Below are 16,087 nucleotides of genomic sequence, written 5' to 3' on the forward strand. Positions count from 1 at the left end.
TGGTGTGACGGACCAGGATCATGATGTATCAAACTTATTAAACTAGTAGATAATAAAGTAGCTGGTTCTCTCTACATCTGCAGCTGTTCTAATTGTGTAAGAGGTGGTTTCATAATAAATTGTAGCCATGGACGGCACATCTTTAACATCGTGAACATTGTGAACTCATTAACTTGAAACACGTCGGAAACAAAGTCACATGAACCCTGATTATAGGGAGTATTTGTGAGAATCTGTGGTTTCATTCCTGAACTACTCCACTAATATTTCCCTCAAGAACAGTCAACAGACACATTTCCCACAGCGACAGCTAATGAAACACAATTAGAGCATCTTTGGACAAAATGGTTCAAAGACTGAACGAAAAGACACAATTTGAAATCTTGCCGGAGACCTTAGAGAGTGCAAAGGAGCTACTTCTAAATGCAGAGAAACGATAAGAGCGCTGGGTTTGTGATAATTTTCTCCTATTGGAGAACTAAGCACTTTAAGGTTTAACAAAAGAGACGTTGGTGTAGAACTGTTTCTTAAGCCAGGGCCCACCATGATCATTTAAATACAGCATGCCGTACAGTACAGTGAAGCATGAATTCAAGGCCATGCCAGATAAAGTAGGTCTGCAGTGAAAGCCAAAATGATGTAAAAACGCTTTATTCAAGTAATTGTTCAGATTTTCTACTCTGAATGTGAAAATCAGTCACATTTTGCCTGTCAGAGATTTTAAAGCGCAGGAAGAGCTATGGAATGTTAACAATTTTGCAACACACAAATGCAAAAATATTTAGTGCATTGTACTCTACCAAAATTGAGGGACTTTTATCTTTCATCTAAAACAGGAAATATGACAGATTGTCACTGATCGGTTTTGCTACAAGTCTTTGGTGAGGCAGCATTCTGAAGTTGTTAATTCATTATCAAACTTTTATGGGACTTTATTTCAAACAAAGTGAATAGTGATGTATTAAATATCCAAACTCTGCTTCTCTGTCGCATCTAATGACTGTGACCAATTCTACTTTACCCAATTATGGGATGTCCTTTTGAAACTCAAAGCAAATGCTTACCACTTTGAAAATGAATCCAACTTCCAATAATACTTTGTGTGACAGTGACCCAGAGCATGAAGATGAAATAAAAAAGGACATAGTAAAGCACATTATTTATTTTAAGACACAATCTAAAGCAGAAATAAATACACAACAATGAGTGTAGTGAACTTAACACTTTCAGTGATAACAAACAGAAAGAACAATGCCTCATCAGACCACTGAATAATCAGTATTTCTGCTTTTTTTTCCTTCTTTACAGATCGGACCATTGAAAAAAAGGGTTAATCTGCAACTGGTCAAACAATGTAAGCCATCAAGCGCTTCTATAATAAAAAAAAGTGATGTTAACATTAGAAATGTTTACAGACCTAGGCATGTGAAATAAATACCAAAGAAACAATAATCAATTAAATTAGTCATTAGGAAAAGCTAAATTTCACGGTTGGTAATTAAGAGCTCAGGAGGAGCTGGGAATGGGAGTGTTAAATATGTTTAGCATTAAAAATCACTTTCATCAAAATGATCTCGAAATCAGGCAGGATGGATACATTCGTTGTGTGCATATTCCCCATCATTTAAAAAGATACAAAACAGAAGTTAAGACTTTTGACTCCAGGAACTAAAACCAATGAAACGACTCTACTTGAATGTGTAAAAAGGTGGATTTCATGAATTACAGTTCTATGACACAATGCACTAAACGATTAGGTGATCTGTAATCAATCTGGCACAACGTAGTCTCCATTCCTGAATGGACTGGACAATCATATTGGCCGTTTCTAGCTATTTCTGCGCACATTCACCCACCAAAGAATTACAGCAGGCCAAGAGACATCATAAATACCACTGCGTCGTGCTGTGAATCAGGGCTTTGATTCCCTCATAATGAATCTACAGAAAACCGAAGGCCGCATAGTTGTAGTACGGTTATGCGTTTAAACAGTGGCGCACACACACCAAATCTGTAGCCATTGGGACGGGGAAACAGACTCACTTGGCACCATTCTAAAAATCAAAAATTCACACTTTGATCAATCAGAAAAAGATTTAAAACCGAAAGAAAATGGTTCCCAAATCCGCTTGAAAAACAACAGCTGGCTAAAAGTTAGCGAATAGGAAAGCAGACCAACCTCAGACAGTAGTTGGTATCATCCTCTTTTGATGTAAATGCCCGTTGAGTATACAGATGACCTACAGCAGAGACCTTATACATGCAGACACACAGACTCAAACACAAACCTCCACTGAGCCCTGAGCGCCGTCCTCCCTTTAAATCATTGATGATGGTAAAGAAAGAGCTCTAAATACTCTCATAACTTCTAAAATGGCTCAGTTAACACCGATGACTTTACAAGGCAGAATAAACATTTAAATACTTCAGCTTCAAGTCAATGAGATGTTTAACATCTTTCTCTTTTGTAGGAACAGCTCTTCATCAGTTGTCCTCTCTCCAGACTGCACCGTCCTCCCTCCTGCTCCCTCTTCTTTTAAGACTAGTTCAGACACTTCTTTGGTCCGAGGCAATGGAATTAAGTAAAAATATACACATATTTTAAAGTTTTGATCAAACAGTGTCACGGGGCACAAAAATAGCAGTTGTCAGTTTCCCCAAAACTTACGAAAAATACAAAAAGGTGATCTTACATGTGACCGAAGTCACATATGAACCTCCACCAACATCGCCAAAGGTAATGACCTAAATGTAGCTTCTTTACAATGCATCATTGTGGGAAATACGCCAAATCACAGACTGGAATATAGATGGTATTCAACGCCTAAGTCAAGTTGGTACCAACCAACATAACTAACTTAACAGCATGTTTCCACTTATGCAGAGTAAGTCTGATGTAACTCACTACTGACACACTGTTAAAGAAGCCTTAGTGAGCACAGAAAAAAGAAAGGATTTAAATTAGGACAACAGCCAGGAATCGGACAAAGACAGCCCGACTCAGAAGAAGTTGTCCCATGACATGAATGGAAATAAGCAGATCTGAACACTCTGAGAACAATGAAAAAGGAATAGTCATCGGGATCTGAGATTTAAAAACAAAAACAAACATGTTAACCTCATGTTTTTTTCAGAATTTACACAAAAAAACTGGACTGAATCCTCATTAGTAACCCAATGTATGACCTATGGCAGTTCCTACTCCTCTAACCCATGCTTTAGTCAATGATCAAGGTTTAGACATCTTATTCTCAAAATAAAAAGGTAGTGGATGTAGTAAAAACGATGACAAGAGTCATCTGTGGAGGAAGCACTGGAAGCTGAACCAGGAGCACTGATGATATGGTCAGTCACTGATGAGGTGGTCGGAGGGGGGAAGGAAGGGAGAGGAGGCGTTGCGGAGCCGAGTCATCGCCGGGCCTCCGCTACCCCGCCACACAGTACTTTCTGAGCGGCCCTCTGGCGACGTGACGGCGGTGCTACGCCGCCATGAGATACTGATGGTAGAAGAGGCCGAAGAGGGACGTGGAAAAGAGGCAGGCGGCGATCCACCACGTGAAGAAGGAGAAGAGGCCCCGGAAAAGCAACGGGCTGAAGACAGTCCGCAGGCCCCCCAGGGCCACCGACAGCTGGGCTACTGACGCCCGCGCTCCGGCTTCCACCAGTGGGGCTGGTGCGGGGGCTGCTATTGGTGCCGCCCCATTCACATAGTCAGAGTGAACCTCGTACAGGCAAGGCAGGGCTTCTTCTTCAGGATAGACCCCCCAGGAGTGTCCGCCTGTGATAGATGACGCAGGACGACGACAAGGCGTTGAATTCATTGAAGGCAAACGAGATGAAGCGGAAATGTCCCGAGCAGCGTTTGACTCACCTAAGGTTTTGAGCAGCAAGGTCGTATGCAGCAGCATCACGAGTGGTGCCACATACTGTAGTGCGATCACACACAAGTAGTAAAAAACACGAGCAACCTGGGGGAAATTAGAGAGGAGCAATTATTATACTTCATCAATACTTCATAAAATATAATAATATTATTTGGACCAGTTAGACTGGTCTGCTTTAGACAAGCCGTAAGTACTTTGTGTGGGTGAGGGCTTTTAAAAAGGGACAAACAGGAAGAGCTGGTTTACCTTTCTAGGCGGATTTCTCACAATGTTCTAAGATCACGCAAAATTGTATAATCAAGATCACATAAAAATAGAACTATTCAGGCTTCGGGTAGCGAGTTGTGTACAGTCAGCGGTCTCTGAGGCACTATCGGCAGCTTGTGGCAAGGATTAGGTTTGTGAGAGATGACAAAGAACAACAATGGCAACTCCTGCAGAGGTTAATGCAGATCCTGCAATACCATCAGTGTATATTTAATATATATATATATATATATATATGAGAATTGGAGAGTATTTATTCAGTGATGGGAAAGGTTTTCTGGCTCTACTGCCGGCGTGGCTTTGGTTAGGGTTTCATTCACAGATGGCTCGTACAATCATCTGCCACATATGTTTGTAAAACGTCAGTTTCCAGTGGATGGCTCTTTGTGACAAACCATCCGGTGTGTCAGGCTAGAGGCTGATGTGTTTAGCCACAACACGCTCACTGATCATGTATCCAATTCCAAGTCGCACCACAGACGGGCTGCACGCCTGCTGCATAACGAGTGTCCTGTGGACAGATGACTGAGTTTTGCGCTCTGTTCCTTAATACACAACAAAGGACTATGTGTCTGTATTTGCATTTAATTAATGGAACTTGCCTCACTCCGAAATTGCCTCACCTCCACGAAACCAGCAAGATTTTTTTATTCCTAAATGGTCTCAAAATGGCAGAATGATATAAAAAGCATTATTATATATTCATCTTGATCACCATCTTCTGCAGGTCAACGGTACTTATCCGTCCCGCCTCTCTCTTCATCTGGTCCACACCCTTCTGGGCCAGGTTGAGGTAGGCCTGCAGATGATGTCTCATCAAAACGAGCCGCAGCATACACATCATTATGATGGCCCATAACCGCAACGTATCATACGTGTCCTCGGTCATCCTTGTATTAATGGAAAAAGAGGAGTGAGTGAGAGAGATACATGCGAAAGAAGGCATAAAAAAAAAAATAATAATAAATCTACACATCATGTTTCTGCTCCATCATTTGGACATGGAGGGACAGCAGGAGCAAAGAGGTGCAAAGTAAAAGAGGGTGAAAATGAGAGACAACATTTAGCAGCAGAAAAAGGTTAACACATGACAGAATTCAAACTTGCAACAAATGACATTAAATGAATAACCAGCCAACACATGACAGCGGTTTGAGTTACACCAAAGATCTTCCCTGAGGTATGACTCACAGTCCAATATGAACCCACGTACACAATGTGTGTATTATCTCCCCATCTACAAGCTGAATACATTCAACAATTCCATTTTCAGAACTGCTGTTGCATTGTTTACATTGTTTCCAGCACAAAAGCCACAATTACTAATATTTTCACAGCTTGCCAAAGTTGTCCCATCCCTGTTGTTTGAATGGCGAGTAATTAGCTCACTAGGTATCAGGGGAGTGCAGCCCGCCGACCAATCACAGATCAACGGTACACCTCCAGCACAGTCAACAAATGCTTAGGTAATGTCATTCAACAGCTATAAAGCATCAATTCAGTTACTTGAACGTTTGCAAATAGTTACAAACTATTTATAAACCTCTCTTGTTAGCAAATTAGTTTTCCAAATGCAATGAGTGATGTTCCAGTGACATGTGTATCTAGACCACACATGTAAACAATGTTGGAAACAGAAAAGGACTTACAAAGGCACGTTCTCCTTTTCCAGAGTGGTGTTCATTAGGTAGTCCTTGGTAATGGGCTTCACCCACAGAAGGACCATGATAAGAGGGGACAGGAAGTTGATATGAAGCAGAGTCCTATAGAAAAAGAAAGGTGAATAAAGATGTGCAGTTGAACCAATAGTTATGCTAAACACTGAAAAACACTACAAAATCTGACGGCTGCCCAAAGGGTATTTGATAATAAATATAAACGACTCAATAGCATTTAAAGGGGAAAAACTCATCTCATGGAAATTGTTGCTTTTTGACCCTGCTATTGTCTGAGGATGTTCGCTTGTGACAGTTAAGAGGAAATGGAAGAGGAGGCCATTTTGATGTCTATGCCAAAGTAGATTTTCTAGATGTGACGTACACATCTCTTGTGTCGGACACAATCGGAGACGAGTACAGAAGCATTATGTTTGGCTTATTGTTATTCTAAAAAAAGATAGTTTGGTACTTAAGTACTGTTAGGAGCCATTTTGAACACCTTGTGCAGCCTATTCTGAAGTTCAATTATCATTACAAACATTTACATTCTAATTAACTATTCACTATAAACTAAAATGGCAATTTGTATGTATTCTGAAACCAAAAACAACACTGAGAAAAGGAGTGTGATTTAACATTTGGACTACTATTACTGCAGTGGACTCACTGTGTAAATTTGTCTGTGGTGAGATTCAGAGCATCGAGGTGCATCTGAGCCAATCGTAGACCGGGGAATGTTAGAAATGCTCCAATCAGGGAGCAGAGCAGAGCCAGGATCAGCTTGAAGGTGAGTTTGGATATGGGACCCCTGAGGAGGAGAGAAGAATAGTGAGATACTGCTGCTGCCGCTTGAAACATAATCACTATGAGAATACAAATGTCGCACTTACTGGGAATCTAAGCCCTGGTGCTCCAGAAATTGTAAAGCGCTGTCAGAGAAGTTTGCAAAACCTTAAAAAAAAGAAAAGAAAAAAAAGAAGTGAGACTCACTTGCTGGGGTCAAAATTCTTAACATTTGGTTTCCGCCAACAGGACCATTTTTTGCACTCACCTGTCTCCAGACCAAACTCCAGGTAGTTTTCAGTGACAATGAGAATGGCCATGGCTTTGACAAAGAAGAAGAAAGCGAAGGTAATGCAGAGTGAACGCTCGCCTCCTTCCTCCAGCTTGAAGTAGTGGGCCGTTAGAGAGAAAAGGGTCTTACTGTGAAGACAGAGTCAAGGAAACACATGGCTCCCACTGGCATATGAAGCAAATTTCAACCGCTCTGCAGATATATGTTTAATGCCGTCTACAGGTGCATAGGAAATAAAAATATGTTTCAGCAATGGAGCAGTCTTAACGCGAGCACAGAGTTTGGGCCTTCTGGCAGGTCCGTGTAAAACCTCAACCCCTATATGTCACACAGAAATGTGTGTGTACAGAATGGAAGGGTCTTTGGCTCCATGCCATCGAGCTTTTTGCCAAGGAGCTTAAAGTCGTTTCTCCAACAGGCAGGTGGCATTTTTCCCTCTCTTCTTTTCAAAAATGGTATTCAATTGAGGGAAGTCTTCTTTTTCTTCCCCTTCCCCACTCTATTCAGTACTAAGCACTCACAATTAATGTTTGAGCCAGCAAGAAGTAAAAAAGAGCCAAGTGGTGGACCACAATTAAGATAAAACAGAGTTCGTCTGTCAATGTTGGCCAAAAGTAAGGAAATGTAGTCAGTCATTCCAACAAGCCCCGTGCCATTCGATGCAGTTACCCGAAGAGCACGCTGCGCCAGGGGAATCAGAGAAGGTTAAGGGGGGGGGGGTGTCCCATTAATGCCTATATTGAGCAAACATATTCCCTCATCTTCATCGTGCCATTACATCTGACCCCCAGTGCGTCCTTTCCCCACCAAGCATTTGAAATTTGAAAATTGGGCCTCCAATCTGCGATGTAGGCAGGAAATGAAACACCGTCCGACCACGCGGTCAGCCAGGCTCGACCACAACCATCGGACAAATTGATCCTTATGGATAATGCATATCATTTAACCATCATTCAGTGTAGCAAAATATCAAGTAGCTGTGGAAGATAGAGCTTTTTCAGTCGTTTTATTGCTCTCCGCTACTGCTGCATCTACATATTGGAGCCGGAATGATTTGCTCTCCTATAGGCGAGAGATGTTAACCTTCGACATACATAGAGCGGTAGTGAATGTAAAGTGAAAACAACAAGAACGTGCGCGTGCTGAGAAGTGTCCGTAGGAAATACATTTGTTCCACTGAAACCTGAGCAAACAAAATGTGCATAAATGTTACACGGTTCACACCCAAATAGTGTTGAGATTCAACAATGTGATTTGAAGGCTGAGCGAGATGTAAAGAGTAATGGATGTAAGGATACAGGACAAAAGCGATCACTAACAGGCACCAGACCACACTGATGTTCATCTCTCCCGAGGGCTGAGCCATGCTGTAGTAGAGCTCTGTTATCAGATAGACCACAGTTGCCGCTACTGTGAAATCCACCAGCCACTGGAACTCCGGGAAATAGTGTAATGCTAGGGACATAGAAAGTACAATTAAATCAAAATAATCACAATATTCCATTATAAAATATATACACATCTTGTGGTGATGCTTAAACTATATTCATTGCACATTCAACCTATTAGATTCGTACCTAATGTGTCGACTTCCGCAATGTATTTCGTCTCCAGTTGCAAATCGATGTCCTTGGGAACCGTGAGTGGCTTATTCTCTATGTGGCCATTGTGCTTCCTATGGGAGAAGAGGAGAGCCATGAAAAACTGTTCGGATCAGGAGAACGGAAAGATGCAACTCTAAAATAGAGGCCAACAGGAATTTAGACCAGTCACATTTTGTTGTAAACGGGGGACCTTTTGTAAAGACATTCTTCTAGGTTGTTTCTCACATCTCGCCGTTTAAAGAGGTATCCGTTTAATCTAGTCTCCACTCAGTGTAGCGCTGGCTTACAAGGCCAATAGTTGGCAGAGGTCTGGTCAATTCTTATTACGGTTTATACAACTGGACTCGTCCATGACCAGGGAGAAGGAGGCTGCCATACACGGAGCAGCAGCGCTAAATTGCTAACAGCAGGCCATTGGAGAGGCGTTCTTTAAGCTCCGGGCTGGAAGAGCTGTCTGGTGGGCCTCCTCGGTTCGGTGCTTTGTTTGATCAGCCCCTGTGTGCACGCTGGATTCACAGGACAATACCACTGTAAGACTCTTGGCCCAAACATGCCCTGGACAGATTTCATCTGTGAGGCACCTGACAGGAAGAAAAAATAAATAAAGGGGGCTCAGCCTCACCCCTGACTGAGGGAGTCAGGCGGTCAACAAAGGGAACGGAGCTGCCTGGCACGAGCTGGCAAAAGGACAGTGGTCCATCTTTTTCTTGAAGGGATTAGTGAACATGTGCCGCTAGAGAGCCTCGACCTGCCTCATACGGGGTTAGAAGCTGGACACAGTCAGGACCAGTGAGGATTAACGTTCTGCTGAGACTTTAATTTAAATTCACACTTAAAGAGAGTACAAAAGAAATGGTACTTAATTTGCATGTTACAACATATGGTTCAACTTCCACCTGCAGCCGTAAAAATCTAATAGTGGGTATTTGAATTTCAAAGTAGTTTTGATGGAGACTCATCTTCCTGATTCAAATGTTGACATCTGACCACTTTGAAGACATCACAATGTTTGGGAAACTTTGATTGCAGAGAAGATGCAATCCTTTTAAAGTGTCATCCCTAAAATAGCCCAATAGTTATGGCTCCTAAAGAGGCCCAACTTCCCTTACATCCACTAGACAGGGACACTTCTAAGCCCAGTAGCTCTGAGCCTCCACGAAGATCCTAAACAACAAAAACAGACGGCTGCCTCCTTACTTCAAACAGGCCTCAAATGAGCCACATAAACACATCAACTTCATCCGTTTGCCAACACGACTGCGGTCTGCATCCATCTCAAATGAAATGTTTTCATCTTTTTTTTCCCCCTGTGATGAAAGGGGTGCCTTTTGTACCGTCTGTGTGCCCCTGTATTTCCTCAACTCTTAAACAATAGGCCGTCTTTGTAGCCCCGCCCTCCTCTCCCCCCATGCACCAACCTGTCTTTCTTCTTCTGTCCTTTTTGTTTTCCAGCTAAGCTCCTCAACTCATCTTCCGTAGGGTGCTGATACCACTGCAGACTGAACAAAAGAAAAGGAGAGAGATGTGGATTCAGAAGTAGAGACATTGTAAAAGCAGATTCTGGGGAAAATTGCTTACTTAAACATCAAAAATCGAATAAAACACACCCCCTCCCCCCCAGGCCACGCAATTAGGTTGTTATTCTAGGAAGATCACATGACCCAAAGCCTATATTTGCCACCGCTGACCACAGATAATGAACAGACTCAAGCTTTGCTTGATTTCAGCAACTTTGATACTCATCTAAAAAGCAAGTGTGAGAGGCACTACAACAGCAAGGTGGTCTGGCTTTAAATAGGAGCTCATTTAAGAGCATCCATTTGAACATTTCTGCACACTCCTTAACTTTGTTTATAGAAAACCCTCTAGTCAGAACATCTTAAAGAAGCAATTTGCATGCTAGAGGAGGCTAAAAAGCAACACATCTTGTTCCCCCCCCACCCCACTCGTACATTAATTTATGTACATGGAAATAAATTACAAATATTCTGGGGGGACACTCTTGACTTTCTATTCAGGCCAACAGTTACAAAAGTGTTTCAACAGTGGCCTGAAAAGAAGAAAATTATTAATTATTAAATGTGTTCCAAGTTGTTTACTGAATAACATATGCGGCACTAATTAGAGGAAATGATGAGGGAACATTTATTTTTATTCACAGTCCTCTCGGGTCATCCCAATATTTAAATGCCCTTTTTTTTCTTGGATTCAAACCCCTTATCGACAATCTGCTGTGCCGAGCTAATGTTTTTGACCCCATTGTTCTGAAATCTTTTTGAAATTAACTTTTCACAAGGCAAGAAAAAAGGAACTACAGCATTTAGAGAAATGATCTGAAACAACACGTGGAGGATTCTTCATTACCTGCCACTGCAGAGTAGCCATCTTGCGAAGGAATAATGAGGTATGATTTTCTGAATTACACTGGCCATTACCATGGTAACCACCAGCTGCACACCAATCACACCCTGTGGAAAAAGGATGGACGGGTTAAAAAAGACATGAAATGTTAATTATACATGCATGCATACATACCCTTCCTATAGCTCAACCATCAGGCCCAAAAATATTTTTTTGTTCAGTGACAAAAAAGCTGCTTGATGGAATGAAAATAAATTCTGCCCTTTTCTCCGTTTGATGCTTGATTAATGGCTCGAGGTTATATTATCTTGATAAAGAGCCAAAATTTAAACACAGAATAACCTTCATTTTACCATAATAGTGTACTCTGTAGAACCTGGGAGTTAAACTGTATTGTTGTCCAGTCAAATCTCAAAAGATGAATAAGCCATGTCAGAACGCTAAAACCCCTTGATTTCATATTTCATGTGAAGCCGCTGAGGGTATTAAAGGGTTTTTTTTCCCCATATATAAAATATTTGTATTTGTATGTATTGAAGGCACCAGTTTTTTCTTATTTCCCTAATACGTGATTTTATCATTAACCCACCAACTACAGTAATTTGAGTAATTGTTGTAATGCAAATACAATGTTTACTAAATCACACTGTCTGCAACACCTGTCACAACGTCTCAATGTGCCCAGCAGCACGAACAGCGAGCACACCTCCCAAAGATTTAACAACATGAGGAGCTCAATATCCACCCAGCACACTTGGATCAATATTCACTTTGGCTTAAGAGGCCAGAATCATTTCTACCATGCTGCGCTTTCATCCTTTCACCGCAGGTAAGGGTCTGCAAGTTGGTTTATCGTTTTAGCAATCATTGATATCTCTGCCTGCAGACACTTGAGCATTACATTACATGTCATTTAGCTGACGCTTTTATCCAAAGCGACTTACAATAAGTGCATTTCCACCATTGAGCAAAGAGAAACAATTAGCTAACCTTTCCCCAGTTAAGTATGTTCTTTATTATTATTATTAATTATTATCTGGTAGCACCTGGGTAAGTACTAGTAATTCTACTGTTGCATATCTCAAAAAATAGATAGTAATTCCGGCCGCCTTCCTTGTTTACACATCAATAGTTTAGGCCAAACAGCACTCACTATCCTAACTACAAACAAGCCTGCATTCACCTTTGGAGGGCGTTTTGAATTGCTAATTTCTCGCTGCCTCATGTGCGATTTGGTGGCAATTTAAGAAAAGTTTTTTTGGAATATGGAACTAATTCAGGTCTCAATCTCATAAAAAGTCCAATACAGACTGTGTTAGCATGTGGATTCTAAAAATGTGACCTCTAGGTCAGACACTCATCTATTGGGTGCTTGGCATATCCTGGGAAACTTGCAGGATGCGTGTGGCCTTTTAGTTATTGGCAATGTAGGCAGTGTTTGTCATACAATATCCTCCATTTCAAGACAATGCCCCAGCTAACCACTCTCTGGTTTGACAAATCTCCCACTATAAGTGGTCAGTGCACCATCGAGTCAAGTCAGCATACGGAAATCTTCCATCATAGTTAACTCTGCGCATAGTACTAGTAAATGTATTTCTGAGCGTTGGTTTGGACACACATTCTCACACTGTGTGTCAGATTGTTTTAGGTGTTTGGTGAGAAGGAAGGAAATGACAGCACAGATGATGTGGGCAGACTTGTAAACCAGACCTAGATTTTGAAATGCACACGGCATCCCAAGTGTCACTTAGCAGGGGGGTAGCTCCAGAAGCTAAAGTCAATACCTGTTCTGGAGGTACAGAGGGGAGAGTGCGTGACATTCATTTTGCAATTATACTTGGTAAGATGTGATGCGGGACCACACACCCACACACACACACACACTCTGACTCAAGACATTCACCCTGCGAGTAATGGTCATGATATATGGGTCAAAAGTCTGAGTTTGGTTGATGTTGACCATTCTCTGTGGGAGCCCTTCAAGGATCTCAGGTCTGGGAGAAATTGAGCCAGCATGGACTCTCTTATCATTCCGTCCGATTGACCCCCTCCACCCAAAAACCAAATGAAATCTGTAGGGGGTAAAGAGTCGGTACTACAGTGATAGCAGCCATCTTTAAGAGCTGAAATAACTCACTTCTATTTTGCCACATGAAACTAAATTGGAAGCAGTGAAACCCGTCATTGACCGATGCTTAGCCCAGTGTCCTACACATGGACTCCTCTTGGGTGTATTTTAGCTTCAACTATCAACTGGTAGGGATACAAGACAAAACTTTTTAAAATATAAATATAGCCGCTGCACGTAGGTACAGGATATACTGTATCTTGGAAGGACAATAGGGGTCAACATTAACAACAGTAACGGCGATCAGATTGCCGTTGGCAACCTTTTCAAGAAATTGGCAGCTAGTGCCACTTTTTGAAAACTGGGACAGCAAACTGCAAAACATACACATTAGCCAACTAGTAACTAATGGTGGTGTCCTTTGTGGGGCCCACAAGCCAAACCGTCAGTGCTGAAGGGCCAACGGATACAGTGGATACAGTAACACAAAACATCAAATTACGTAAACTATGAGAAAAAATAAAAACAAAACTACTGTGTTTGTGAAACACATTATTAACCTAGCCGATTACTACATAGTGTCTTAATTACTCAAAATACGGCAAAAAAAAGCCATTCATAGATTGTGTTTGGCCAACCATAAGATTAGATGGCATACAGGATGCTGAATTCTGATATATTGTGTAAATAAGGATTTTTGTTTTTCTTCCATTGCTAGCCTCCACTAGGCATTCACTGGTGGTGCTATGCTAAACTGGAGATTGCCAACTGAATGACCTGCATAACAACTAGTGTGCTGTCTCCTATAACAGAGGGTGGAGAACTCAGCAGGATGTAGGAATGATAGATGATTAATAGGAAACGTAATACACATCAACTAACCTAGTAACTAATGAACACTAACAGTTTACTAGTATTATCAGATTCAGTACTCGTGTTGAGAGAAAGGACACCAACTTTGTTTAGGTGGAAATTTGAAGATTGTTGGTTGCTATAACAAAATGAATGGAAGCATCCAAACATAACTGTAATATTAGCCGTGTCTTAAAGAGGTAAGGAGACATACACAGGGTGCTGTGGTTAACTACTATCACTTTCCTATCAAACACCTTCAAATGAAGGTGAGAACACCTTGACTTCTCCCAAAAAGCATGCTGCTGCCTGCTGAATGACAGCGCTAAGCTAACCGCTTGTTGGTAGGATTCATACTGTTAAGCTAGTCTTCCACTACTGACGTTACCATGAAACTCTAGCTAATGTCAGTGCAATTACTCCAAAACACTGCAGGTGAGTGCACACCTCTGTAGCAGTAACCGTTATGTGCTATTAGTCCATTAGACTGCAGCCTACGGTCACTTTCAACACCAGCTAGAGGGCTAGCGTTACACTGGTTAGCCGGCTGCAAGTACCTGCTCTAACTAGCAAGCTGAGATAAGCTAACGTTAACTTCCAATCTCAATAACAAATTGGTAAGCTATGTGGCAGTAGGTTCGGTAAGAATGCTGATATTAGACACTATTAATGTATCAGTGAGGTGCCACAGATGGTAGAAACCGTTGCGATCAGGTGCTAGCTGTCATACTCACCATGTTGATGCGGTGCAGCTGAAACGGACTTTACCCGAACAACACTGAGCACCCCGAGTCGGAAATCAAGCGGCGAGGAGCACATAAGCCCTTCGTGCGATGGTTATGCACACAATGAAGGGGATTCCTATTCAAATTGTCACAGTATTCTTGCGGAGTTGGGTCACATCGTAAAATATCAATGGATTCAACCTCCGGTCCCGAGTATTTTCAACTGCAGTAGAGGTCACGCTAAAACTCAGAGTACGAAGGTGTCTTAAAATATGCCTGTAAGAAAATACCAAAATACGGGGATTAAAGTATTGCATTTATCACAAATATAAATTGAACTTTAATTATAAAAAGATTGAACTCTTATCTCTGTTATGTAATGCTCAGTTCTACTTAATAAATACATAGCAGTTGTAATTCTGTGTAGGATTATATCAGACTACTATAACTATGCATCGGCATTGGGACCGCCGAAACCGGAAAAGAAAATTGATACGCCACTACCCGTGACAGATTTGTACCTTCATCCGATGATTGGCTGTGGTTTATTGTCACTCTTAAGAACAGACAAAACAAGACAGTCTCCCAGCTCCTGCTTTTGTAGTTCTTCGCATCTGGATGTGATTATTGTCATCGTGTATAGTCTTTTGCTACCGTGTTACCTGATTAATGAACCAGACACTGTGGGCTGTTACCACAACGTGACTGTTGAGGAAACCTTGACCCTCTCAATTTTTGCAACTGAAGTTGATGCGTTCTGAGAAGTCAACAATTTAACGCAAATCTGTAAGAAATGACAAAAACAGGTGACTGTAAGGTAGTCTGAACGAACCAAATGATATGCATATTTAGACCAATGGCCCCAGAAATTCACTCCAAATTCAACATCAAATCATAATTATGTTCAAAGGTTACACTGTTCTGATTAACAGTTCTACTCAAGCATCAAGTATAATGTCAGGGTCATGGCAATTAACTTGAGTGTTACCCTTTCGTGATACAATATAGTAAATTTTGTACTCATTTGTGAAGAAGTTACCAGATTGTCTATGGCAACTGCATGGGAATTCAAGAATAAGAAGTGAGGTTCTGCTGGAGTTTTAAGTATAATTAAACATATTAACACCTAAAAGGTACGCATTAATTAGTTACAACATTACACTTGAAGAAAAAATGAATTACATTTCATCGTAAAGTAATAAGATGGTGTACATTTGATGATTAAATACATTGTAGGCCATTCTCAGAACTTAATAATTTTACTAAAAAAGCTAATATTCTGTATTCGCAAACAAATGCTGAACACAAACAAAATCAACCATTTTTTGAATTTGTGTTGCAATTGTCACCTCAGTGTGGCTTCCACTCAACATGTGGGTATAATGGGGCCAGGCTGTAGTTGCACATGCGCATACGTTGGCTAAGCCCTCCTCTTTTATTGCAGGGGAGACATACCCCACCCCCTTGATGAATCATATCAGCCCCCCATTGCATGTAGACACAAACACACTGCACAGCATTGCATTTGCACGCCGTCTCATCCTACTCGCTAAGACATCTCCCGTGGAAGAAAGCATTTATTCACCCTGA

General features: G+C 41.4%; 1 protein-coding gene across 1 annotated transcript; it reads right to left on the reverse strand.

Moving 5' to 3' along the window:
- Positions 1 to 1,147: 1,147 nt before the first annotated feature.
- Positions 1,148 to 14,739, reverse strand: tmem161b (transmembrane protein 161B). Its single transcript, XM_037482885.2, has 12 exons — positions 14,507 to 14,739; positions 10,853 to 10,956; positions 9,907 to 9,987; positions 8,462 to 8,559; positions 8,183 to 8,339; positions 6,861 to 7,012; positions 6,700 to 6,760; positions 6,477 to 6,617; positions 5,801 to 5,914; positions 4,867 to 5,041; positions 3,872 to 3,968; positions 1,148 to 3,778 (listed from the first exon to the last, which is right to left on the reverse strand). The coding sequence occupies exons 1-12, from the start codon at positions 14,507 to 14,509 to the stop codon at positions 3,480 to 3,482; spliced, it is 1,482 nt and encodes a 493-aa protein (XP_037338782.1). The 5' UTR covers positions 14,510 to 14,739; the 3' UTR covers positions 1,148 to 3,479.
- Positions 14,740 to 16,087: the final 1,348 nt, after the last annotated feature.

This window comes from Pungitius pungitius, chromosome 5 (assembly GCF_949316345.1).
Source record: "Pungitius pungitius chromosome 5, fPunPun2.1, whole genome shotgun sequence".
NCBI classification, from domain to species: Eukaryota; Metazoa; Chordata; class Actinopteri; order Perciformes; family Gasterosteidae; genus Pungitius; species Pungitius pungitius.